The sequence below is a fragment of the Lagopus muta genome, chromosome 1 (assembly GCF_023343835.1).
Source record: "Lagopus muta isolate bLagMut1 chromosome 1, bLagMut1 primary, whole genome shotgun sequence".
In the NCBI taxonomy this organism is placed as follows: Eukaryota; Metazoa; Chordata; class Aves; order Galliformes; family Phasianidae; genus Lagopus; species Lagopus muta.
The window spans coordinates 174,403,794-174,430,759 of NC_064433.1; the positions used below are offsets into that span (position 1 = coordinate 174,403,794).

The 26,966-nt window shown below is 44.2% G+C and overlaps 2 protein-coding genes across 6 annotated transcripts in view; one reads left to right on the forward strand and one right to left on the reverse strand.

The window, feature by feature from the left end:
- The window catches only part of MTIF3 (mitochondrial translational initiation factor 3), a 203,841-nt gene extending 190,495 nt beyond the window's left edge, over positions 1–13,346 (forward strand). For 2 of the 5 annotated variants that reach the window (XM_048933723.1, XM_048933721.1), the window contains exons 2-4: positions 10,599–11,062; positions 12,249–12,394; positions 13,069–13,346. In XM_048933723.1, the coding sequence (XP_048789680.1) occupies positions 10,599–11,062; positions 12,249–12,394; positions 13,069–13,278 (820 nt within the window). In that variant the 3' untranslated portion in view covers positions 13,279–13,346. The other 3 variants (XM_048933720.1, XM_048933719.1, XM_048933724.1) reach the window with 3 other exon arrangements.
- On the reverse strand, positions 13,261–17,592 carry GTF3A (general transcription factor IIIA). The gene is made up of 9 exons (XM_048933699.1): positions 17,295–17,592; positions 17,109–17,209; positions 16,710–16,806; positions 16,441–16,529; positions 15,799–15,872; positions 14,518–14,601; positions 13,925–14,154; positions 13,794–13,847; positions 13,261–13,550 (listed from the first exon to the last, which is right to left on the reverse strand). Exons 1-9 carry the CDS (start codon positions 17,562–17,564, stop codon positions 13,389–13,391), a joined length of 1,161 nt encoding a protein of 386 aa, XP_048789656.1. The 5' UTR covers positions 17,565–17,592; the 3' UTR covers positions 13,261–13,388.
- Positions 17,593–26,966: the final 9,374 nt, after the last annotated feature.

Sequence of the window (26,966 nt, forward strand, 5' to 3'; positions counted from 1 at the left end):
GTTTTTAGACATAAGTAGAAGAAGCCACTTACCTTTTAGAGTGTCACTTAATTATACTGCATGCTAACAAAGTATAGTTGTTTCTCGTTACCCACACAAGTAACTGACCAAGTTACATCACAACATTCCTCCTCAAAGTTTACAAAAGCAGAATGAGCTAGTGGAAAAAATAACCAACGAACAAAGCATCAGCTGGCCTAAGTTTGGGCTTACTTTATTTTTCTCCCCTTTTTTGGCCTTTTAATAAAAGATACTGCAGTTTTTCCATTTTGTTTTCACACAGACAAGAAACAGCTGGCAATAACTTATCTTTTTCAATAGCACAGTATGTTTCAACATACTGGTTCAGATGAAAAAGTATGAGATTGGGATGTTCAAACAGTATCCCACCTCGGTTGCTCCATAAATAAATAGACAAATGAGATGCTTCCCTTCCTTGGTAGGATCAGGCTCAAAAGCAGCAGGTTAGTAAATCAGGATTTTCTAAGTTCATGTTATGTTCAGTAATATTTAGAGAACTTCTCATTAGAACATTTCACAGAACATTTTTTTTTTTTGACAAAATTATATAGAATGAATGCATCTCAGACGTTACAGTAAGAATAAACTCTCTTTGGTCTCTCCAATGCTATATATGCTTGTGAGTTGCTTGTGAGCTACCAGATCAAAGTGAATACAGGAATAATTCAGTTCATTTCTGAGTAGAATTCTATGTGTTCATGAAGAGCTGGTTTCTGAATTTTCCCTCAAAATCATTACCCCCTGCTGCTCTTTATAGAAACAACTATGATTCATTTCTTCTAGCTCTAGCATCTGTGTTTAATTTCTGTAAATAACTCATGGTCTGATGCCATGTAAATTCCACTGATATAAATCCACATACATACAAAAACTACTCAGAATGTAAAGATGTCTCAACACAATTAAACTGTTTAAAAATTACTAACAAATAATTCTCAAACTGCCACTCAAAAATTGAATAGTTGTTTGAATTTCAAATGCACTGGGCTTGTAGAACTGTAATTGCTTCTAAGAAAAGGTATACACAAAGGCCCCATCCTGCATTAGAATGTGAAAGAGCAGAACCTGAAAATATTTCAAATCCTGCTGATTCCTGAGGTGGTTCACTTAAAGAAAGAAAGAAAGAAAGAAAGAAAGAAAGAAAGAAAGAAAGAAAGAAAGAAAGAAAGAAAGAAAGAAAGAAAGAAAGAAAGAAAGAAAGAAAGAAAGAAAGAAAGAAAGAAAGAAAGAAAGAAAGAAAGAAAGAAAGAAAGAAAGAAAGATTAGTATTTTCCCATCAAGTTGAGGTCCTAATGTAAAATTCTGGATATGGCACTGGAATAGATGACCCCCTGAGATCCCAGCATGTATTAAGCTGTGATTCTACACTTTTATCACAAAATAGTAAATTCTCTCAGACAGCAGTTCCTCCTGGAGCTCAAAACTTGTTTCTATAACCACACAGAAGAAGGACAGCAGGGAATTAAACAACAAAATGTTAATAAGCACACTGTGGGGTCTGGAAGTCAACAAAGAACAAACTCTGGCAACAGACATTTTACACAGGATGCTGAAATTTGTCCTAGCTGTGAGGTTTCTTGTCTCTGCTCTCTGAGGATAAATCTGATATAAAGACAAAAGAGAGAATTGTAGGAATAGGTGAAATGCAAAAAACTCTGGATGATGAGTTTTTCATATGTCTATCTTCTGAAAGAGTCCAGTCCGAATTCCAGTTGGAAGGGAAGGACCTTCAAGGGAATGTATGCAATGGTATGAATGCTTTGCTGATGAAGCATGTCAAGCTATTTTTTGTATAGTAATTTTTAATTATTTTTTAAAGTATGTTGGCATCTTTGTAAAGAGTTGACTCCTCTCCTGTTTGTAGGCTCCCTTTAGGTGCTGGAAAGCTGCAATGAGGTCACCCCGCAGCCTTCTTTCCTCCAGGCTGAACAAGCTCAGCTCCCTCAGCCCGTCTTCGTAGGGGAGGTGCTCCAGTCCCCTGAACGTCTTTACGGTTCTCCTCTGGACCCTCTCCAACTGCTCCCTGTCTTTCTTGTACTGGGGGCCCCAGACCCCCAGTGATGGAAGATTTAGGTTGGATATCAGAGGAAAGTTCTTTACTATGAGAGTGATGAGGCTGCCCAGAGAGGTTGTGGATGCCCCAGCCCTGGAGATGTTAAAGGCCGAAGGTTGGAGGGGGCTCTGGGCAGCCTGGTCTAGCATTAGCTACAAAGGTTGGCTGCCCTTCTTGCAGCAGGGGTTTAAAGCTTGGTGATCCTTGAGGTCACTTCCAACCCAAGCCGTTCTATGATTCTATGATTGTCCTGGTAGAGGAGCATCTACACTGGTGGCTGACCTTAGAGAACATACGCAATTTTGCAGAGACAATGAACAGAGCCAGTAATCCTCAATGTTATGGAGATACAACGGAGTAGATTTCATGCGTACTGAATAATTATTTCAGGAGGAAGTTTCATTCCTAATTCTGGACACATGAACAGCATCTACACAAAAGGGCAGAGTTAAGGAAAAAATACCAACATGGTTGAGATTTAGAGGCATGTTGTCTTATAAATCAGTTCAACAAAAAATTACACACAGTGAAGAACTGAAGCTACCACCAAGATTTCAAGAAGAATAAAAAGTTATCAATGATTCAAAAAAGCATAATTATTTCCTATCATAATTGGTACTTTCCCATGTTAAAAATGCTACAAAAAACTAAGTAATAGAACAGTAGGCAAGAGCTCTCAATCTTTTGAAGTATTTTATTGACTGACAGCTCTGAGATAACAGGAGAGCCCTGGTGGAGTATTTCTTTACTGTTCATTAAGACTATGGCAGCACCCGAGAGCACAGCTCCCCGGCAGTAGGCATGGCACAAACATAGAATTAGGGAAAGATGCTGCAACAAAATGGGTAAAGTGTCTAAAAGTGGGTAAAAAGATGAGAGCAGCACAGAGGTGAAATGGTTTATCTGAGTTCACAGGGCACAGTAGCAGAATTGCAACCGTAACTCAGATCTCCTCCCTCCCATGCCAAACATCACCCAGCCTACTCAAACATGAGGCAAAGGATGTCGGTGAAAATTAGGCTGTGTGGATCAGGGCTCTTGGGGTCATGCTAACTCTTCTTCCTTGCTGCTCCACCATTTGAAAAAAGCCACGTTTGGTGAATTGTAATGAAAAAATAACCTTGCTCTGGAGGGTCTGCAGTTTCCATCCACGTAACTTACTTTGCGGTTCTTCTCCCCAAGCTTCCCCTCAGCCCGTGCCATTTGATGTCTGCTGCCTTTGTGCAACTTTTGAAATTATAGCTTTAAAGCCCATAAGAGCAGCCCAGAAGGAAACAAACGGCAATTTTGCATTTTTCAAAGAGATGTTCTTACTCTACTCACAGCTGAGTTTTGGCTGCAGCTTGTGAGCAGAATAGTAAGTGAGAGATCCAGTCATGTATTTCCAGGACAATTTGTCTGGGTTCTGAGAGCCATAACTTTTCTCCTTTGGTTGCTTGGTTTTTTCCTATTCCTTTTCTGGTCAAGTATCTATTCACAGGTCAATACCATGTGTCTCTGAACTCCTGCTTTGGGACCAAAAGCCACCAAGAGGTGTCACGCCAGGATGAATAGACTTTGTGAGCCAAATATGCTTCCTCCAGAATTTAGTCTACATTGACAAAGTTCACACTGATTTCAGAAAGAATAACCCCAGAACTGTCCAAGTGATTACATGCATCTCAGAGGACAAATCCACCCTGCTAGAGAGCAGTCAGCTTTCAGCATACAGCCAAGAACCCAGAGCAAATCTGAGTTTGTGCCCCCCAGCCACAACCATTCGATGACTCTGTGAAGTCGTGTGGGATAGCAAGGCAACCCATACACATACTGCCTGGTCAGCCAGATGAAATCTCTTGCCAGAACAAGACATTAATTTGAGGCTCTTTCCTTTGTTTAAATACCAATTATCACAATTTCTCTTTGTAGAGATGTGTATTTACCACAATTACGAGCATACTGGAGCTTTGGGGGCCACCATCTCTTCACCAAACTGGGCAGAAGTGTCTAAGAGATGAAAGCTGTACTGAGCAAACCTGTAGTAAGACAGATAGATAGGTAGGCACAACAATCCCACAAGCTTATATATTTTTTTCCTTTAGGAAAACACATTAAAAATAAAAAAAATAAAAAATAGTAAAAAAGGTCATAGTTTGCACTTCTGAGTTCTTATCAGAGTTAATTAAACTGTTTTCAGATCTCAGTTCTTTACTTTGTACCAGGATAAAGCAATAGTAAACCATAGTTATCTTACAAATTAATTTTGAAGATTGATTGGCAGAAGATAAGCTATTGTGCTTATTGTGCACAGGAAAATCCTCCTGAATGTATTCTTTGTTTTCATTTTTGCTGAGTAGTTTTCAGAAAGATTCAAACTTTCCTTCCCTTTGCATTCCAAGAAGCAGAGCGAAGGCTTTCCAGCAGAGCTACCCTCCAAGTGCATTCTGTAGCTTACTCTCGTTTACTGAATTGGGAAAAACAAAACAACCAACTAAAGAACTAGCACGATGTGCTCTGCACTAAAAAGTCTTGATTATCGGGGCTGTTGTCAGGGGCATTTCACTTTGATCATCATTAGAGTGAGATTAAAAAAAAATAAATAGACCACCTTGGGAAAAAAATACATACAAAATCAGTCTGGTTGTAATGCGTTCCATAAAGCACTGCTATTGGCAAGAAACTCCGAAGGTAAAAACCAAACCAAACCAAAAAACCCAGCTCTTCTGTCCATAACATGCATTTTTTTAACATTTACAAATTATTTCTGACTTAGCCACGCAGGGAGCCTACTTTCAACCCTCAATTTGAAAATCATGGAGGCTTTATAAAGTCTTCCACCTGCATCTCTTTTTTGCATCACGGTTCTTTATCCTCTAAAGGATGAAAACCCCGGCATATAAAAACTTTGTTAAGCTGTCACTATCAATAGGGTAAAAAAAAAATAATGGTTGACAAAGAAGAAACAAATTGCATCTTCGAATAAGTTTTCTTCATGCTCTTGTTAAAAGCTATAACCTCTGATGTTAACTAAATTTAACCCATTCTGACCCTGGCGCTGGCCCTTAACCTCTTCTTTATTCTGCTTCCTGTGGTTGCTGAAGAAAACTGGCCCAGCGCTTGGAAAAGCGCTCTCTGTTGCACACAAAGAGGCAGCCTTGCTGCTAGGCTGTCAGGAGGGATAGAATAGACGGGGAGGTCAGCACCTGTGCTGAGAAGCAGGTGACAGGGAACTGCCTGGACCATTCTAGGGCAAGTTGTAATAGTTTCTACCCTTTAAATATCGCACTGTAGTTTCGGGTATTCAAGGCAGCGAAGTTCACGTTTTCTTTGTGAATGCAGACTTTAAACAAATTAATCTATTGCTGTTCAACTGACTGTAAAATTAGTAGATTTACTGTTGCAAAAAAAAAAAAAAAAAAAGGGAGAGCTTTCACTTCCACTTTAATAAGGTCACGGATGTGTCCTAGGCTGCCAACAAAAGCAGCTTTTAAAATCTTCGCAGCTGAACCCAGCAACTTGCAAAGGCTGTTGAACAATGTCTTAGATGTACAGTGGAAACTCCTCTCCCTACAGTCAAGACGTAAAACGAGGCATTTAAAAAACTGGGTAGTTTTAACTTTAATTGTGCCTCACCACAGGGACCTACAGACTGGCTTTATGATTACCATTTTAATAAATTCAGCCAGCCTCGCTTTTCAGGGAGCAAAATCAGTTCCTTGCCTGGATTCTTTAAATCAGACTAAGCAATTTAATGACGGCATGCATCTTCAAAAGAATTGTTTTAATTCACAGAGTAGAGGCAGACTCTTGGAACCAAACAAAACTGTGGCTCTTTGGCTATTACATTCTGTGCAGGGCTCTGCTAGCAGTGGCCATTCTTACCACCCAACAGAATTTCTGGGGTTACTTTTACTTTTTGCTGCCTTGTTAGAGTGAAAATAGAGAAGTGTCTGTATTAAGCAGCTTTCAAAAGCTGGAGATGTAAAGAGAGTAAGTGAGCTACTGCAGAACAAGGACCATGTACCTGTGGCTCACCCAGAATATCTGTATCCTTTAAGCATGCATTAACTCCAGTGTGCTCTGCAGCATGTGGCAATGCTCAGCTCAGCACAAGGGAGTTTTTATCTGAGTTATGTGATAAAGTCTTCATAGAATCGTAGAAGCCTGGGTTAAAAAGGAACTCAAAAATCATCTAGTTTCAACCCCCTTGCTATGTACAGGGTCACCAACCAGCAGACCAGGCTGCCCAGAGCCACATCCAGCCTGGCCTTGAATGCCTCCAGGGATGGGGCATCCACAGCCTCTTTGGGCAACCTGTTCCAGTGTGTCACCATTCTCTGTGTGGAAAACTTCCTCCTAATATCTAACCTAAACCTCCCCTGTCTCAGTTTAAAACAGTTCCCCTTTGTCCTATCACTATCTGCCCTTGGAAACAGCCATTCCCCCTCCTGTTTATATGCTCCCTTCAAGTACTGGAAGGCCACAATGAGGTCTCCTCAGAGCCTTCTCTTTTCCAAGCTAAACAAGCCCAGCTCCTTCAATCTTTCCTCATAGGAAAGCCCTCTGACCATCTTAGTAGCCCTCCTCTGGACCCATTCCAACAGCTCTGTGTCTTTCTTGTGCGGGGGCCCCAGACCTGGACGCAGTACTGCACATGGGGCCTTACAAGAGCTGAGTAGAAGGGGACAATCCCTTCCTGCTGGCCACCCCTTTCTTAATGCAGCCCAGGATATAGTCGGCCTTCCAGGCTGCAGGCACACACTGGCTCATGTCCAGCTTCTCATCCATCAGGAAAGGTCTTTGGCCAAGGTCTTAGGCCAAGAGTTCCAGGTGTTGCATTAGCCCAACAGTATCAATAACTGCTTGGCACTTGAAAAGTTTTGCACTAGATGTTGGGAATCAGAGCTCCAGTTCAGGAGTAGGGGAGAACTGTGTCACCCCAGTTCACAGCAGCATCTTTGCTCTCTGCCAACTATAAGCACAGATCCAGCCCAACAGAGCAACCAGAACCAGCACACAACTTCTCAGGGACAACTGAACCTGCAGACCCCCAGAATTGGGCTAAGAATATGGAGGAAGCTTCGCAGTAGCATCCTAAGCATGTAAGGTAATACCCACACCCCCAGGTCACTGCTGCTCAGGGAATTGCTGCAGAAAGCAACAGTGCCTCAGAGCATTTCCCGTGTGAGGAAAGGCTGAGAGACCTGGGACTGTTCAGCCTGGAGAAGACTGAGGAGGATCTTATTAATGCTTATAAATATCACAGAATGCCTTGGCTTGGAAGGGACCTCAAGGATCATGAAGCTCCAACCCCCCTGCCAGCCACCAACCTCCCCATTTAATACTAGACCAGGCTGCCCAGGGCCCCCTCCAACCTGGCCTTGAACACCTCCAGGGACGGGGCATCCACAACCTCTCTGGGCAGCCTGTTCCAGCACCTCACTCCTCTCATAATAAAGAACTTCCCCCTGACATCCAGCCTAAACCTTCCCTCCCTCAACTTAAAACTGTATCAAAAAGACAGGAGTCAAGTGGCAGTGGCTATCTCCTCTGGAGATACTCAAAACCCATGCAGTCACTTTCCCGTGCAACCTACAGCAGGGAACCTGCTTTAGCAGGGGGTCACAGTAGGTGATCTCCAGAGCTCTCTTCCAACCCCTATGGCTCTGTGATTCTGAGGACAAGCAACCTCCTGCCGCCATCCCTGCTGCTTTTAAATGCTCTGGATTATCTACGTGTTGGTGCACGGACTGGCAGAACAGGCCTTGATTTGGCACGAAAGAAAAGAAAGCTTGAAACAGGGAGCGGGAATGCGAGCACTGTTTTGTAACACCGCACAGCACGGCGCGGGCACCGAGGAGACCAACAACGCCGCACGGCGAGCCGGGTGCGTGCGCAGCCCTCGTGGGGCCGGGAGGGGGAGAAGGAGGAAGAGGAAAGGGAGGGGGAGGAAGAGGAAGGGAGGCCGGGCTCCACCCTCCCGGCCGGCCGGGGCAGGTAAGGGCGGCCCGCGGGGCGCTGCGGGCGCGGGGTGGGTCGGACGATGTGTTCCTTCGGAGCCGGGTTCCGCTGAGATAAATGCGGTTTTGGTGTTCTGTGCCCGAAGGGGCTTGCGGTGACAGCACGAGGGGGAGTGGCTTTAGGCTGAAGGAGGAGAGGTTTAGGTCAGGTTCCAGGGGAAATCTTTCCGCGCAGAGGGCGGTGAGGCTGTGGGTGTCCCATCGCTCGCGGTGCTCAAGGCAAGGTTGGATGGGGACCTGGGCAGCCTGAGCTGGAGGGGGCTGGGTGGGCCATACGGTCACACAGAATCATTTGAGTTGGAGGAGACTTATCAAGGTCATCTGCACCAACCCCCTGCAGTGGATGGGGGCACCTACAGCTAGATCATGTTGTCCACAGCTTCATCCAGCCTGACCTGGAGTGTCTCCAGGGACAGGGCAGCCACCTCTCGGGGCAACCTGTGCCAGTGCCTCACCACTCTGATTGTAAATAACTTTTTCCTTATAACCAATCTAAATCTTCCCTCTTTTCATTTGAAGCCATTCCCTCTTGTGTTATCACAGCACACTCTGCTAAAGAGTCTGTCTCCTTCTTTCTTACAGCCCTCCCTTATATATCAAAAGGCCGCTCTCAGGTCTTCCTGGAGCCTTCTCTTCTCCAGGCTGAACAGCCCCATCTCTCTCAGCCTGCCCTCACAGGGATGTGTTCCATCCCTTGGGTCATTTCTGTGGCCCTTGTCTGGATGCACTCCAACAGCTCCATGTCTCTCCTGTACTGAGGACTCCACATCTGCATGCAGTACTCCAGGTGAGGCCTCACAGCACAGAGCAGAGGGGTAGGATCACTCCCTTGCCCTGCTGGCCACACTGCTTTGGATGCAGCCCAGGATACGGTTGGCTTTCTGGGCTATGAGGGCACATTGCTGCTCGTGTCCCGCTTCCTATCCACTGGTACCTTCAAGTCCTTTTTGTCAGGGCTGTGCTCCATTCCTACATCCACCAGCTTGTACTGACGGCAGAAGTTGCCACAACCCAGGTGCAAAAGATGTTGCACTTGGATTTATTGAACCTCAGGAGATTATCCTGAGCCCAGTGCTTGAGGTATCTCTGGATGACATCCTGTCCCTCAATGTGCTGACCACACCATACCATACAGCTTGGTATCATCTGCAAACTTACTGAGGGTGCACTCTTTATACTGATGTTTTTGCAGCTGTTAAAAAAAAAAACAACAGATGATTTCTGAAGTCTGTAACAAAATGAGAGGAATGGTCAGGCACTGCATGTTTTCCATTCCTTGTATTGCAGAAAAGCCTTGCCGGTGCCTTTATTTTTTGCCTTTTTTCTGTACACTTTTGTTGGTATTTGAGAAAAAGATCTAATGATCATGATTTTTACCAGATGGTCTGGTGGAATGCCTACCATAAACTGTGCTTTCCAAACAATTCATGCTGCATAGGAGTATAGCTGTATGTAAGAAATTTTACTAGTTTTGACAACTGCAAAAAATAACCTGCTCAGCTCATTGTAATTATGCCACCCTAAATTTAATGTTTGTGTAAAACTGAAAAAGGCAATAAACACTTAAAATGCCTGATAAAATAGGCGTATAATTAAGGTATTGTTTCAACTTTGGGCCATGGCTGAATGTGGAATTCAAGTTTAGAGACAGGAAGCCCTTTTTGCTTTTAGGTTATAGAAATAATGCTGGTGCTTCATCCATATAAAATCAAGTAACCATCTGGACTACTTGCATGAAATGATCACTGGAAAACTTGTCTGAGAAAAAGACACAATTTGGGGTTAGCTTAATGAGAAGCAAGTTGTATATATCCTAGGAAGAGTTTTCAGTGCTGCAATAAAACATACTGTCAAGTATGGTAGTGCTTGCTTTGTCCCACACCATGGTGAATATTGTGCATGGTAATCTTGTACTGTATGGTTAAAGCTTATGAAACTTGGCAGATGTTGGGGCGGCTGTTGATGGGCCTTGCATGGATCACTATTTCATTCACTGAGTGACTGAGGCAGATCTGAAGCAACATGGCTTAAATAAAATGCTTCCCAAAGGTGCTGAAAGAAGTCCCAGTGTTGTGTATTTCATGAAAAAAAAAAAACCAAAAACCCTGCACTGAAAGTACACAGCTTTAAAAGTGAGACATGTCTTTTTATTTAACAGTGCTTCCTCCCTTTTAACCACTGGCTAATCTCTGCACAGCTGTGTTACAGTAGATACTCACAAGGAGAAATGAGCTGGAAGTTTTGGAGTCTCTGAAAGGATTCAGGCTCAAATATTAAGATATTGAAGATAATGTCAACTCAATACATTTTCTTTCATTGTAAGATTTTCTCTCTGGATTAAAGCCCTCTTTGTTACTGGAAAGCTCCTGTTGGTTGCTCGTTTTATAGAGTAACACTGCATCTTTTCCAAAGAGTGGTTTTAAGGATCGGGGCTTACTGAACCAGAGTTGGTCTTTCTGATAATGCTAACTCGAAGAATCTGACAGTTGGAGGTAACTTGTTTTCTTATTCTTCCTGTTCCTCAGGATGACTTCCTTTTGTGTGATGAAACTTTTATGCCAAACAACCAGAAGTGAGACTGGATATGCAAAACGATTCTGTGGTACTCTCCTGTCACGGACAACACAAAAGGGAGTTTTCCCTCCATTCTGGATGGTGGTACCTGACCCTAGAAAGACAAATGTGCTTGTATTTGCTCAGCCATTTTGTACAGCTGAAAAATCTCACAAAGATCCTAAAAGGAAAGCAGCATTTGGAAGCGTTGGGCGAAGAATTCCGTATCGGATTTTGCACGTAATCAACCAGGATGGAGAGAGCTTAGGAGATATGCACCGAGCAGAGGCACTCAGACTGATGGATGAACATAACCTGAAACTGGTTCTGCTTCGTGAGAACGCAGAACCTCCTGTGTACAGACTGATGACTGGGCAACAGATTCATGAGGAGAAGCTGAAACGTGCAGAGAAAGAAAAAGCAAGTCCAAAAACAGGTACATACATTGTTAGTGTTACAACACTGAGCACTTTGAAAAATGCTGTATTAAAAGTGGTTTCAGCAGATTAAATCCTCTTACTTGCATTTGTGTAAATCCTGCAACGTCACTGCAGTCCATGCTATTAGGGATTTGCACTGGTGAAAATAAAATTTTGGATTAGTTTAGGCTTCTCCACAGAAGCCTACTATTGCCTTCTCAGGATTTACTACTTCGGCATCTGCTGGCTTTTTTTTTTTAAAGCTATTTTTATTTAAGTTAATGCAGCTAGACTCTGGTTCTGTAAGGCTCACTGAATTTCTCTTCTACTAAGGCATAAATGACACTTTTTACAACTCTGTGTACCACATACACAAACTTGCCTCCAGTGATCACGAACCGTGGTTGTGAAACTTTCTCTTCATAGCCTGCTGCTAGGAGGAAAAAGTCTGGAGCCCTTTCTTTTAGAGAGGAAGCAGGCTTTTTTTTTTTTTTTTTAAGCCAATCTGCTCGAGCAGTTGAACAAATTGAGTTTGGCAAGGATATTTTAGAAGACATCTGACCTTGTTTGTTGATCTCAGGCTGAGGAAGGTATCTGTGCTCTGGGCAGAGTGCTCATGTTAGAGAGCACACTGTGGTAGGGAGTTTTTCTGTTCCAGAGACTACAAAAAGATCATGCACATGCTAACTAATTGAGAGAATTCTTATGGAGGAAGGGAGCATAATTGTACTGTACTTCCAGCTGGATATTTTACTGTGCAAGAAAACAGGCTTGAGATGAATAGATATTTATTTTTAAAGCTTTCACCTTCAGCTACATTATGTGCAAGATGTAGGAGTTTCCACACTAAGTCTCAAGTCCAGATCCAATGCTTGCCTATTTATCTTTGTTAGACCTGCGTTGTGGGTGGTATGAACAAAACTGCAGTGAAAATAAAAATGCTTTAAGCATTCTGAACCTGAAGAGACTTCTGTGCGTGCTCTACACACGCAGTCTGTCTCCCCTTTAGAGCAGTGACTGAAATACCAATTACCCCTTCTAAGGTGAGAGTGGTATGTGCTGACACAGTGAGGCTGGGATACTCTGTGTATGAGAAAGCAGCATGGGAGAAAGGGAGTTAAGCAAAGCACTGGAGGCTGCTGAATGAGAGCAGATAGTTTCTCTCATGCTATGCTAACACAATCTTAGCTCTGTTTTAAACAGTGCTGGTTCAGAAGGAGTTATCCTTCTCTTCAGCTATTGCCAAGAATGACTTGGAGACCAAGACTAAACAGATAACACACTGGATTGAAAAGAAATACCATGTGAAAGTGACTATCCGACAGGGAAGAGACAGCAATACAGACACGGTAAGTGGACAGTCCATTTCATGAAATAGCTCTATTTGTATTTACTTCTCCCATACCGTTCTGTCTTCTGATTTTAATGCATCACTTGGTTTTGATGTGAATGTCTGTGTCCCCTGAAGTTAGCTGTCGCTTCACACAGTCCCATAGAGACAATTCAAGTACTATGCTCTATTAAGAATGCAGGCAGAACAGTGGGCTTCTTTGTAGCATCAGCTTATTAAGTGGGCTGTAAAATTGTCCAATCTATACCTTAAGCCAGCTGAGATATTTTGCAGTAATGTTTATGAAATACTTTTACGTTTCAATTGGATAACTTAAATAACTTATCTGTTCTTCTGAAGACACTACTGTAGAAAGCTACTGGAATTGTTTCAAAAGTGGCAAAGTAAATATCTGTAAAGATTTTAGGGCTTCATGTCTTGTCATGTACATAAATGGGGAGGCTTTGGGGTTTTTTTTGTTTGTTTTAAACCAAAACAGGATGAATTAGTAATTTAGCCTAAATATTAGGAAATGGCATAATCCTGATGACTTTCCTAAACCTCCTTTAATGAATAAAGAATAAGTGGTTGGGAAAAGACAAGCTGAAGTGTTCAAACCAAAACTAGCAAAACAGCCTGAAATATTTTTCTAACCATTGTTGTGCATTTTATCCTATTTTTGCCTCTTTTCAGTTCACGCTTTTTGATCAGATTTTGGAGGCTATATCTGACAAAGCCACTTATCTTTCCAAGCCTAAAGCCATTAAGGAAGGAACAAGTATGTGCATTCTGAGACATATGTCTGACAAAGAGTTGAAAGCATACCAGAAGATGGAAAAACAGAAAAACAGTATGGTAAAGAAAGATGAAAATGAAGAGCCAAAGTCAAGTGAGCTGCATTAATGACTTTATGAGGAGGTACAAACAATACTATTACAAAAAGGACTATAAAATAAAGGTTTTTTGCTGGACGTTACAGTGGTCACTTCATGAAGAAAATTTGCAGTTAACTTTTACTGCAGAGTCAGAATTTCAACAGTTGGCATTCCGTTTTCCATGGGCGGATCTGTTGTCGTGCATTCTGTCACAGCCACATCTTTTCCTGGCTGTGTTTTAGGGGGAATGTACCCACTCAGACGAGAGGCTAAGCTCCTCTTAGGGCGAGAACGCTTTGCCTGGCAGAAATAAGTACAGCATTAGTGACTTCACGTGTGTACAGCATAACAGTGGAGGTGCAGAAAAAAAGTAGGGAAAAGGCCAGCATGTTATTTACAAGACCTTCAGATAACAAAAATCTCCCAAATTAAGTAGATAGCTGGCTTGCTTTTCTACATTTCCACATTCTAAAACACTTAATACTAACCCTCTCAACTGTATTTTGTCAGCTCACAGGGGAGGACTTTAAGAGTATGACTTACTTTTAGCTTTTTCTTTTCAGGATCGTGGTGAACTGCGTGCCTTGCTAGGCTCTGCTACAGTTACAAAGAAGAAAAGAATGTTGTTATTTCAGATTATGCAGTTCAGGGTAGGACAGTGTGAAAATACATACCTTCATTGCAAATACTTTTCCACAGCCAGGATGATCACAAGAGAATGGTTTCAGCTCCTCGTGAAAAGAGAGGATATGGCTTTGAAGGTTGAACAGAGTTGTGTAAGTTCTGTCACATCCTTCTCGTGGGCAGCGGCAGACTTCCCTCTCTGCAGCATGTATTTTTTTATGCTGCTTCAGGTAATCTTTGCGTTTAAAAGTTTTAGAACACTCTGTACAAACAATTGGCTCTGAGTCAGGGAAGGAAAGAGAAGCAGAGTATAAGTTAACAGCTTCTTGCCAGGAGCTCAGAATTAAACCCTAGCAGTCCTCTAGAAGACAGCAAAAACTCAAATGAACGGTAGGGAATGCAGAGACTAGAAAAGAATGTGAATTATCCAGATCCCAAATCCTACATTATGCAATTATTCATTAATTGAGTCACAAATCAAAGTTAGTATACTAACGTTTTCATCAGTCAAAAGTGACAACTATTTTACCATTAAGTGCTAGTAAACAGTTGGTTTATGACAATGACAAAGTGAGTTCAGCAAGGCCTACTCTTCACATATGCATTTTGTTTCTTGTTGCTTGCTAATGCATATGAAGCTTACCTGCATGGCTTTCTTTATTATGTTTCAGAAGCTCAGTCCAAGTTTTTCCAATATACGAGCAGTTTTCTTGCTTGCACGCATAGCCTGTTAGGGACAACAGATGATTACAGTCACAAACGCTCTGGCAAACAGTCTAATTTTACAAGGGTGAACTCCATTTTCAGTATTTGAAAATTAGAGGTAAGTATTCTTCATCTTCCTCCCCATACTAGGTAGGACAAAAGGCAATAGACACAAGTTAGAAGATGAGAAATTCCTAATGGGTTTTATGAAGAAACCTTTTTATCACTGACATGAGCTGTCCTGAGAGGCTGTGAAATCCTTGCCCCTGGAGACATTCAGTACATGACTGCATGCAGCCCTGAGCAGCTTGGTCTAATGAAGCAGATTTAAACCAGATGACCTCCTTTCCAAGCTAAATGGCTTTATGGAACTCTACCTCCCTCTGTCTTAAGTAAAACATATATCCCACCAACCATACACTTTCAGTCAAATATATAACGATAATAATGTATTTCTGTCTAAATATTTCTATTCCAGGAACTTGACTATAAAGTAATGTTCCCAAGCCTAAAGGCGCTACCATTTTATCAAGCAGACAAGATGACTTTTAAATGAACCACAGAGACTTAATGCTATTTAAATACCAAGACTGAAAAGACCAAAGAACTATAAGCAAGTCTTAAGAAAAGACCACAATATGTGTCACAGCTTTTGGGATACTCTTTCTAGTCGCAGATTTCCTTGCTTTCCAGTGTTAGTTCATAACAAAAACAAAGTTAGCTGTCAAAGAATACTAAAAGAATGGATAGCAGTGTAGGAGAATAAGCTCAAACACACACATGACCACCTACTGACAATTCTATTTAAATACCTTTCACGTGATAACAGTAAAAATGCAAGCTTCCGTGGTTTTTGCCAACGTTACATAAGAAACGTGCAGCAGAACTGGCCATTAATCTTCACTTGTGGACATGTGGGCTAGAGCCTTAACCATTAGCTGATCTTCTCTCCAGAAGATAGATTATTGACAAGGAAGCACTTTAGGAGTCAAAAATGACTTCTAGAGGAACTGAGCTGGGTTTAGCTGGCCAGAAATAAATACATTGTAACCTGAATGATGCAATGTCCTGAAACTGTAACCCAAATGGCAACTCAGAATGGTACTCTGGCTTTGCCTGTCTGAATCACTGGGCACAGAACACTTCCATCATCCACATGGTTAAGATTCCCTTTTCCTTCGCCAAAACACAACTGAAGCAAAAAGAAAAACTGTGTTACCTTCATGTATCTTCTTGTGCCGCTTTAGACTATTTGGAGTAGAAAAATTCTTCCCACATCCTTCGTGATTACATCTAGGTAAAATTACACTGGTTTAACTTCTCTCATCGCGCCTGCATAGTTTTTCTTCAAGTCACAAACAATTAAAGAGGGAAAAATAACCCAGACTTCCCTTGCCCAGAGATTTGTTCTGCTTCATCCCTTGTATAAGTCAATTCCATAACGCTTCCCATTACAGCAAGTTAAATTTTAGCTGAAGAATCAAACTTCATCTCCCTCCCTACATAGCGAGCTGTCCAAATACACAGAAGGTGGAAGCTTCAGGTGACTTGTACAATTCTAGCAGCTAGAGCAGCCATGCAAGCATTTACGTTTGTGTTTCAGACACCTTCAATGTTTGTTTGTTTAATTTTTCCATGAACCTGTAATAAATACTAGGAAAAGTGCCCGGAGAGCTGAAATTACAGTGCACTGTGACTGCTGTTCACTAGCTAAAGAAGTGTACTGGCAACCATGACAGTATTCCTGCAAGTTTATTTTCAGGTTTTAAATGCCCCATCAATGAAAAGGTTGAGAGAAGGCACACGTTTTCAACTGTAGTGTTTAAATTGTTGAAGTTCATCAGCAAAATTATCTACCTACTTGAAGGGCGGTTCATTGGTGTGCTGACACAGGTGAACTTTCAGTTGCTGATGTTTCCTGAAGGACTTGCCACAGCCTTCAAAGTTGCACTGTTTAGGAAATCAAGTTATTATCAGGCCAAACGACGACAGCCCAGTCCACCCATGCTGGCTGACATCCCAGTCACACGAACTCATGCAAATTCTGCATAACGAGCCCAGGTATGTCCTTAGGTACCACAAGAGGAGCTTGTTTAGCCTCACTCTGTAGCGCCAAAGGTCATCACTCACCGAATAGAGTTTCTGCTGATTTTCATGCTTGCGTTGAACGTGTTTCTTTAAGTTTGACTTTGTTCCAAACTTCTGATTGCATCCCTCAGCTGTGCACCTGCAAACAAAGCAACTTTTCTCACCGCACACAAAGCACGTACCCCCATCACCGGGCAAGAGGACGACCAAGACAGCCGCGCTCACAACGCAAACAGTCTTTTTAAAGACATGAAAAGCCAGTGGGAAAGTCCCTATCGAAAGCCGCCGGAAGCCACGTAAGGGGGAGCTTCAGCAAAGCGCACGGCTTTGCTGCCGCCCCAGACGGCGGCCGACGCCCCTCGTCACGAATCGCACACCGCAGGGGCGGCCCTGCCCGCTCCCACCAGGGCAACGCCGCAGACGGCCGAGGCCGGGCCTTACTCGAAGGGCCTTTCCCCGGAGTGCGTGAGGAAGTGCCGGGCGCGGTGGAAGTCCCTGGTGAAGCTCTTGCCGCAGCCCTCGTACTGGCAGACGTACGGCCTCTGAAAGAGACGCGGCGGCTCAGCAGCGGCGGCGGCCGCAGCTCCCGGTCTGCCCCCGGCCGGCACGCGGCCCTGCCCCGCTCACCGCGCCCGTGTGGCGGCAGAGGTGCGCGTCCAGCCGCCAGCCCTTGTTGAAGGCGGCATCGCAGCCGGGGAACGAGCAGATGAAAGAGCGGGCGGGGGCCGGGCTCTTGACGCCGCCGCCGGTGGGCGCGGGCGCGCTTCTGCCGCTGCCGCTGGCTGAGGGCGCGCTCCCGACGCTGCCGTTGCCACTGCCGACGGGCGCGGGCGCGCCCCCGACGCTGCTGCTGCCCCTGGGCGCGGGCTCGCTCCCCGCCGCGCCCTCCACGGCCATGCGGGAGGTCACGTGGCCGCGATCCCAACCCCGGGCACCGCAATGGCCGAGGCGGCGGCGCGCATGCGAGGTTTGTCGAGGGCTGGGCCTCGGGGAGGAGAGGGCGGTACGGCGTCCTTACCTATAGGCTCGCGGATCGGACGTCGGTGATCTCTCGGTCTGTGATTAAAACCGTTCCTCTAAGCCGCCGGAATCCAGGCAGCAGTTATTAAGCATCAATCTCAGGCAGGCTGGTGCTGGAGATACTCGTTTTCCTCTGTAGAGCTTCCCAGGAATGGGCCGTGCGTCCCTGTCAGGAGCTGAACGGGGCGGGTGGATGTCACCTACCTGGGCTCCTGCAAAGCCTTTGGCGTGGTCCCCCAACAAGTCCTGATCTCTGCAATGGGGAGATGCAGGTTTGAGAAGTGGGCCGTTTGGTGGGTTAGGAATTGGTTGGATGGTCACAAACTTTGAATTTTTTATTAGCAGAAATGTGACAATATTGCTGTGGCACATGTTGTGATATGTGGTGATATGATCCATCGATGCTCCTGTGGCCTAGTAGGTAGTGAAAGCAATGGTGTCATTGTCCCAGATGTAACCAATAAAACTATTTGTCTTTCTACAATGAAAGCTCACTGTACACCAATGCTGTATTCAAACCTCTCTCACAGAATCACAGAATGGCCTGGAGTTGAAAAGGACCTCAAAGATCATCTAGTTTCAACCCCCTGCTATGTGCAGGGTCGCCAACCAGCAGACCAGGCTGCTCAGAGCCACATCCAGCCTGGCCTTGAATGCCTCCAGGGATGGGGCATCCACAGCCTCCTTGGACAACCTGTTCCAGTGTGTCACCACCCTCTGGGTGAAAAACTTCCTAATATCTAACCTAAAGCTCCCCTGTCTCAGTTTAAAACCATTCCCCTTGTCCTATCAACCATTCCCCCTTCTCCTATTGAAAAAAAAACACACATTTGGTTGAAAAGGGCTTTTTTCATCACTGGGACATGGATATTTGAAAGCATGGAAGCAATAAGCTTGTTTTTTTCTTTATGTTCACTGAGAAGAAAATTCTCAATTTCCTAATCATTGCCAAGGTAGTAAGTAAGCTGGACTAGCAATATTTGGAAAGGTGAAAATAATGGATTGCAATCGAATATTTTGACTTCAGCAGTGTATGGATATTTGCAGCCAGCAAACTTAGAGGTCTGTGAGAAATCAGAACAAGTATTTCCTCCTAGATATTCCTTCATCTCACCTACAGCGTATTGCAGGAGATGTTGCAGATAATTCACTGCTGGGCTATCAAAGCTCCATTTTGGTAATATGTGAACACATAGGAATGTTGAGGCTTACCCCCACAGGATGGATATTTCCATCGTTTTCTGCTGAGTGGATGTCAAAACATTATCCAGATGCTGAATGTGAATGCCCTGTTGGAACCACTGCATCCTTGAAAGGGAGATGATGAGGAGAAGCTTGCAGTGAAGCAGTTCTCCTTACATCTTCCTGTCAGGGCACTGACACAGTCTGAAAACCAAAGCAATCTGATTCCACATCTCAACGTTATGGCCATGAGTTAGTTGGAAGGCAGTTTATGGGAAATGTGACAACTCTTGGAGGCTATAGACTTGATGAGAGGCAGAGCTTGCATAATGCAAACACAGCAGTGTATGCTGAGTGCTCAGTCAAACTCATGCTTCAGGAGCCTGACATTAGGAAATTAGCTACATCACAAAGTAAATTCTGATACTTGAAATGTCTTAAAAGTGATGGGATTAACTACTTTGACAGTCCAAAATGCAAAAGTGAAAATAAAGGTTCTTTGGGTGAACAGGTATGGGAAAGCTGAAGACATTATTAAATGTCACGCTAAGCTGAGCTCTAAGTTGAAGTCATTTTAACTGTACAAATAAAATATAAATGTTATTTCATTTAAATGCATTAAACAGTATCCAAGTTGCTTAGTACCTTTTAAAATAATACATTTTCGATTGTTCTCACTTAGCTATGGATTTATGTACTGTAGAAAAGCAAGCCAGCCCTCTTTTCCTCCTCACAACAATATCAGTTTTATTCTGTTCTTCATCACAGCGTGGGCCCTTCCTCTTTTCCTAAATTAAAGCCTGTCCCACGGCTAAGGGAGAGCAGATGAAGTAGGTGTGAATTACGCAAACTGGATGCCAGAGGTAAACTGCAGTTAGGATAATGTGTCCTTGATCTCTCTGTTTACAGAATTATGGCTGGCTCCTAATGATGCCTGTGTCCTCAGGAGCCCTTTCTGGGGATTTCTGATCAGCACAACAACATGCTAGGAGGAGGATGGAGTTAATCAGTTGGGCTTTCCTGCTGCTATATTCAGCCTAGCAAACTGACTCCGACAGATGTTTCTGCTTTTAGGCCATGAGGAACTTTACTGACTAGCTTTCCCTGTGCTCAAGAAGCACGTCAAAGTATCAAAGACTTGGTTTCTGTAAGAGCGTTGTCTTCAGGTGATGATTTTTCTACCTCTGGCCTAGCAGATTTTAATGCATTTCTTGAGGGACTGATTCCCCTGACAGAAGAAATAGAGGAAATCCTCATTACTTAATTTTCTCTCATCTGCAGGAGCCATGGGTTGCATTTCACTGAAGTTGCAGAGCAGAGCCGTGCAGAGCAGAGCTCAGAGCCCCCTGTTTCCAGCCAGCTTGCCATCAGTTGTCCCAACTTGCTGACTTTGTGGGGTAAGGGCCAGGCCTTGAACAAAACCCCTTGCACAGCCGTTAGACAAGACCAGATTAAAGCAAAATGGACCAGGTTTTCTTCTCAGTTGCACCACTGTATTTGAAATTGTGCCAGGACAACTCCAGGAAGCAGTTTCATGCCCAAACGAAGGACATCTCAGGGGGTATGAGGTTTTCCTGACTCATGGCATTGCTGATTTTCAAAGGGACACAATGTCTGGAATTGTGTCTGCCTGTCCTGCAAATGGTGCCTTTTTAAATCAGACACAGTTATTTGTACTCACTACACAGGCATCTCAAGGCATTGAGTTCCATGGGTCAATAAGGAAGGCAGTTATCTGTCCAACCAAAATTGCAGGTGCAAAATTGTGCCTGCAGCTACCCGTGGCCATAAAAACAGGCATCCTCTGAAGGCCGGTTGTAACAGAAGTGTTGCCACACAGCAGATGTGGGAGTCCTTCCTGCCCCAGTTGAGCCCTTGGGGCATTTCTGCAGCACGTAGTCTGTTTGCTTGCAGGAAGGAGAAAAACAATTTTCCCCATCCTCTATGGGATGACTGTTTTTGTGGACTCTGATGTTACTAAAACAATTGCTACTTCATGAATCATTAGTCTGACAGTGACATGTTATGCAGCTGTACTTTATGAAATCCCTGTTAATTATCTAAGTAAGCAAGTTTGCTTCCTTTCCTACTATGGACGCTGGTCATGTGTCTTGTTAGAAGCTGCTGTCCTGCAGACAGCCCTGCCAGCAGTTGTCCTTGCAAGGGTTGTCTCCTCAAAGCTGCTGATGTGAGGAAAGACTTGTTCCCCAAGGCCTGATTCAAATCCTTTTGAAATCAGGAGAGAGGTGCTCACAGTCTTTAATGGGTTTGTATTACATCCTCAGATAGTAACTTTTTCCGGGCAGGAATTTTGCTTCAAAGACATTCAAGACATTTGAGAGATCTGTCAACTGATAAAATACCCAGCCTTAAACCAATACAAACAGTGGATCCCCTGAATATGCTGTGTTATGTTGTAGAATAAAGTTGTTTTTTATTTGTTTGTTTGTTTTTCTTGAAAAAGCAATAGCCTCATCTTCTTTCTTGTCCAGAATCAGACCCATGCTAGCTTTTCAGTTAGAGACATCCAAACCTGTATGCAGAAGCCCAACTTTGTCTCCCACCTAACAAAGAATGAAGAAAAGGCAGTTCTTCATTCTCTACTGATCTGCACCTGTAGATCATCCAGTAGATGTCCAAATTCCTCTTTTTTTGACTCAGATCTACTGGAGTGTAAGGGCTGCTTGAGGAGTCTGAGGTGAGGAAACTCCAAACTTCATCCTCAGTGGGGTTGTTTCATGTATATCTCAAAATGTGAGATTTTTTTACAACAATCATTTTATTCAAAGGTGTTAGCAAAAACACAATGAAAACCATGATACAAGCCCATTTTTCCACCCACCAGAGATTTACCTTCACTTTGTGTGGCTGCTGACCCTGCAAGCATGCAGCTGCTGATTTGGGATTGTGAAAAGAAAACTCTGGGAGTTTAGTGAAAGCAGATAGAGCCATCTAGTGACATGAGAAATGCATTCTTCATTTCACACAGTGGAAGACCTACAGACCCAAAGGTCAGCATTCACCACCAGCACACAGGAGAGCCCCTCTACCACATCTCCTGATGTTCATGCAGCCAGAGCTTTGCTTGGTTTCCAGCAGCCCAAAGCCAGCAAAGGTTTGGGGAGCTGGAGCAGGGAGGACAGTGCTGTGCAGTAATGGTGTGTCATCAGCAAGGTATGGCTTTGGGCAACAGAAAAGTGGGAGGAGTGTGGGGTGCCAGGATTGGGCAGAGCTTGGCTTCAGCTTCAAAGCATCCTGGCAGGATGGATTGGGCTCACATATTTCTTGGGAAAATGGATTTCCACAGAAATTGATTTTGAGCTGCTTGAACCAAACAAGGGAAAATTCAGGGCACTGGAAATACTACTTAGAAATGAAAGAGTGAAAATATCTGTTTTAAAAGGAGGAAAGGTTTGAGTTTGGACTTAACATTTCCTCTGATCAAAGTGAAGCTCATAATTATCACTAACATCTTGGAAGATCTAGGTTTCTTGGCAGGGGAAACTTTAGTTTTTTCCTCTTCCCTTTTCCTTCTATCTTTGTCCAGCATAGTCCCCCCTCTCCTCTGGAGAATTCACACCACTCAGTTCGCTATCAGCCTAGCTAATTGCATTACTGCACTTTCCAGCAAATTGAGACCCAGAGCCCGCTGTTTTACAGTAAACTCTTTGGATGAAGGGATAAAGAGGTTTCTTCGAAGGTTTTTCTTGCCAGCAATACATACTTTTGGTTTATACAGGGAAGATAAGGCAGCCAGGATAGCTTTTGTGTGAGCCTTCCCAAGCACAGTCCAGGTCTTGTAAAGCTTCTGGGAAGGAAGGCATTCTCCTGGTGGAGGCACAGAGGTGACACAGTTTGCCCCAGGGCAGAGAGAGACCAAATGCAGCTCTGTTCTGTGAATAAAGCTGAAATAAAGACTGTCTGGGGGCCTGAATCCACAGTGCTGCAGACAAACTGCCATATCCCCACCATAGAGCCCTCGAGCCAAGGTCTGCTCCTTACCCCATGAGGTTCTCCATACAGGACCTTCACCTTGTGCATGGGTGAGAAGTGGAAATCATTTTCAAAGGATTGAAATGGGTGCACCAGGGTGGTGTTTTCACAGCAAGAGGGTGGGAGCATGGCATGGGGATGGCTGAAGACACCGGGCTGGTACCAAGCAGTGAAGGAAGGAGAAGAGCTGCAGTTCTGGGAGAACTCTAGCTTCAAAGTTTGGTTTGACTTAGAGTAGAAACAAACACAACACTGTCTACATCACAGAACACCCCGAAGCAAAACCTTTTGTTTGGGATCAAACTACTTGTTTGGCTTTATCTCTGGTTTCTGATTTTCTTTTGAAAAAAAAAAAAAAAAGAAGAAGCCAAAATGTTCCTTTCCTTGTTACTGCAGATAGGCTTTATTTCTACCAGGTAATGCAGGTCTTTGGATGTTTATGACCAGTTCTACTTACCAATTTGTTCAGACCTGCAGTCTCAGCCAGGAACTAGGCATCCCAGTCATTTTATACATTCCTAATTAGGTCAAGGTGTAATGACTGGATATAACTTGCTACTAGTATGATGGGTGTGAAAGGAAAATACAGACAATGCAGCCATTGATGGAACAAAAATGTTTTCATCTAGGTTTATAGTTTAAAAGAAAAACTCTCTTCTGATGAAAACGACTCCCTGCTACACTTACCTGATTATGGTTGAGTCTCTACCATTTAACTTTATTCATTTTGGTATTAATTCCACTTGCCAGATGATCTTTCAGGTCCTTTCCAACCAAAGCCGTTCCGTCATTCTGTGATTCTATGAATGGATCCCACACACCTGGCTCTCTTACCATCCCACATGGCCAAGTCCTACCAAGACCTGCTAGTTTCAGCACTAGAGCCCCTCCAGGCTTTAACAACTACCTCCCCACGTGCTCCCTTCCCCCATGCAACTTCTGAAGCTCGTAGGTGGTTTCCCTGAAATTTTATGACAACAACTAGGGAAAAACAACTTTGGGAACTAAAACTGCCCAGCAAGACACAGCCTGCAGAGTGCTTTTTATGGCCCAGTACTCGCAGCGTTCCTGCCTTCATTTCCTAAATGCTCACAGCACTCCCTCTTTATTACAGGCCTGCACCCCCCCACCGCTTGTGGCAGTGGGAACTGGCTCAGGTGTGATGAAGCAAATGGCTGGGGAAATGCAGAACAAGAGGGATGTTTTAAAAATGACATGAATTACAGCAGATGGGCTAGGCAGCAACTGGTATCTTTCACTTAGAGCCAGAGTCACTGGGGTTAATCCCCATTGCTTTGACAGGATACCAGTAGCTTTGTGATACTCCTTCTCCATGTGCAAGTTGAGACCAGGATCTAGCAGAGATGTGCTCCAAAGGTATGGTGTTGTACAGGCTCTACTAAACCCTAAAAGGTGAAGCATCGCCCTTTCTGATGTGTCCGTTGATACAAAGTCACCAAAAATCACTTTATTTATCCCTGGGAGGAACCCTTCTGTGTCCTTCCAGAGCAGGACCATGCACTGCAGCCTGCAAGCTGTAGCCATCCCAATGGCACTGACTGAATCATAGCAGCTCAGCTTCCAGCTGAACAATCTTGTCCCGGTCTGGCCATTTGCAAATTACCAATCTGCTCCAGACATGAGTCTGCTCTGCTTGAGTTCACAGATAACTTGGTAAGAGCATGCACCAGTCACAGAATAATGGAATCACAGACTGGGAAAGCCCTTCGAGGTCGTCCATCAGCCTGACCCACCAGGTCCCATCTCCCACCCCGTCTCTTAGTGCCACACCTATGTGTCATGTGCCTCTTCAGCAGGGATGAGGATTCCACCACTGCTCTGGGCAGCCCATTCCAATGCTTGACCACACTCTCCATGAAGAAATTCTTCCTTATGTCCAATCTTAACCCTCCGTGTCACAACTTAGGGCCTTTTGCTTTCATCCTATCACTTGTCATATGAGAAAACACACCCTTGATAATGCCTTCCCAAACTCTGCATGCTGCACAACCAAAGGCCAGTCAGTAATATTTGCCTTTGAGCATAAAGGGAGGTGCAGAACCTCCTTGGCTATCTCATGCTGCCCACTGAATAACAGAATCACAGGATCACAGAATCACAGAATGGCCAGGGATGGAAGGAACGTCAAGGATCATAAGTCTCCAACCCCCTGCCATATGCAGGGCCACCAACCTCCACATTTAATACTAGACTGGGCTCTCCAGGGCCCCATCCAATGTGGCCTTGAACACCTCCAGGGATGGGGCATCCAGAATATCATAGAATATCCTGAGTTGGAAATGACCCATAAGAATCATCGAGTCTAACCCCAGCCCCACACAGCACCACCCATAATCAAACCCAATGTCTGAGAGCGCTGCCCAAGCACTCCCTGAACTCCAGCAGATCAGGGCCATGCCCACTGCCCTGGGCATTCTGTTCCATGCCCACCATCTTCTGGGGAAGAACCTTGTCCTGATACCCAACCTGTAACCATCCTTCCCCTTTCCTCTATGTATAAGCAACAGGAGTACTTTGTCCTCAGTCAGCGATAATCCCTTGGATCGCAGAGCTGTGTGCAGCTGAGATGAACTGCAGGATGACAGCTGCAGAATGACTTCCCTGCAGGCATCCCATCAAACAACTGCTTTTTCCTGAACATTTTTAATGCAAGATCTCTGGGAAATGACTTTCCTACTGTTACAGGAGCACAGAGGGTCTGTGGTCTCTGGCTCTAAATAGCCCCAAGCCTGTTCACAGCTGAGGTACATTTCCTCCTCTTTCCCTTGTCACAACACTAACGAGGGAGTGAAAACTGCCAGCCCTGGGCAGAGGCATCATGTAGCATTGTCCCCTGGCTGCTGGGGCACAACAAGGCAATTTGCTTTCTTCCTCCTCTCCCCTTACCTGTAATTATGCTGGCTTTGTTCACCGCCCTCTGTTCTCCCCAGCCCTGTGATCTAGCAGCCGTTTCGGCTCTGCCACCTACAAGCACTTATTTGTTTGCACAGTTAGGAGCACTTGTTTTCTGCTCTTTTGGAACAAGGTAAACTGCAGGGAATTGACACTGATAATGTGCCTCGCTTGGAAAAAAACATGCTTTGAAAGGCTCAGGGCTGGGGGAACAGAGAGATTCCTCTCTGGGCTATACCCTGGGAGATGCCCATCTCCAACAGATTTAACTAGATATAAAGTTGTAGGGTGCGATATGGTCACTAAATTGTCTTTGGTAAGTGACTGCGCATTTGACTTTGGCACCTTTCTAGTGGTCTAAAAAGCATTTGTAAGGAACCATAAAAAGTCATTACATATGCAGAACAATTGAACCTCCTCAGCATCTGTGGTAGGAAACACATCTGTCTTCTGTCCGCTCCTTTCCTCAGTGTCTCCCTGAATCAAGTTTTAGAGGAGGGCTGTAAATATCCCTTTCTATTTGGATCCAGGAGTTAACAATACCCCCTGTGACCATAAACACAAGACAGTTCATTCAGGAAAGAGGTGCACTCAAGTAAGCAGAGATCTTTGTGACAGTTGCTGCCAGTATGGTCCACATGCACCGCTAATCACATTAGCGTGAGAGCACAGAGGTGGCCAGCAGACAGCGAAATAAAGAGGGAGAGAAAAGCAAGACTAATCTTGTTAAAAGGGAAGCAAAGATAGACGCTACTCTTACACAGAGGCTTATAACGTCCCCGCTTTCCCAGGGCTGGCATCACCTGGATGCTCTGGGCGCACTCAGGAAGGCCTCTCATGGTGCTGCTGAGGGCTCTTTGCCTACAGCTCTCTGCTCTTGGTTTCTGCGCAGGCGACCTCACGTCCTAACTAGAGAGAGTTTCCTTGTCCCCAGATGACCTTAAAAGCATTGGGAATATTTTTAAACCTTGAACATGATCATTTTCCAAATACAATTTTTAGTAGATGAAAGAAGCGCCTAAGGTAGCACACCCCTGTGTGTTACCATTTCACCCTAGAGAGGCAATGTTTGGAGTTGCCCTCTACTTAAATTAAGTCTTTCATTCTGACTGTGTGAGGAAGATGCTCAGATTTTGCTGCGGCACATTTATTTACTTGGGGGGTCCCAAAGCACTCGCCAATTCCCACAAC

Coding starts and splice junctions, on each gene's coding strand:
- GTF3A (XM_048933699.1), bottom strand. CDS start 17,564: ATGGCCGTGGAGGGCGCGGCGGGGAGCGAGCCCGCGCCCAGGGGCAGC. Junction 17,210..17,294: donor TCTGCCGCCACACGGGCGCG/GTGAGCGGGGCA, acceptor CGTCTCTTTCAG/AGGCCGTACGTCTGCCAGTA. Junction 13,551..13,793: donor CTGAAAAGAAAAAGCTAAAA/GTAAGTCATACT, acceptor TATTTCTGCCAG/GCAAAGCGTTCTCGCCCTAA.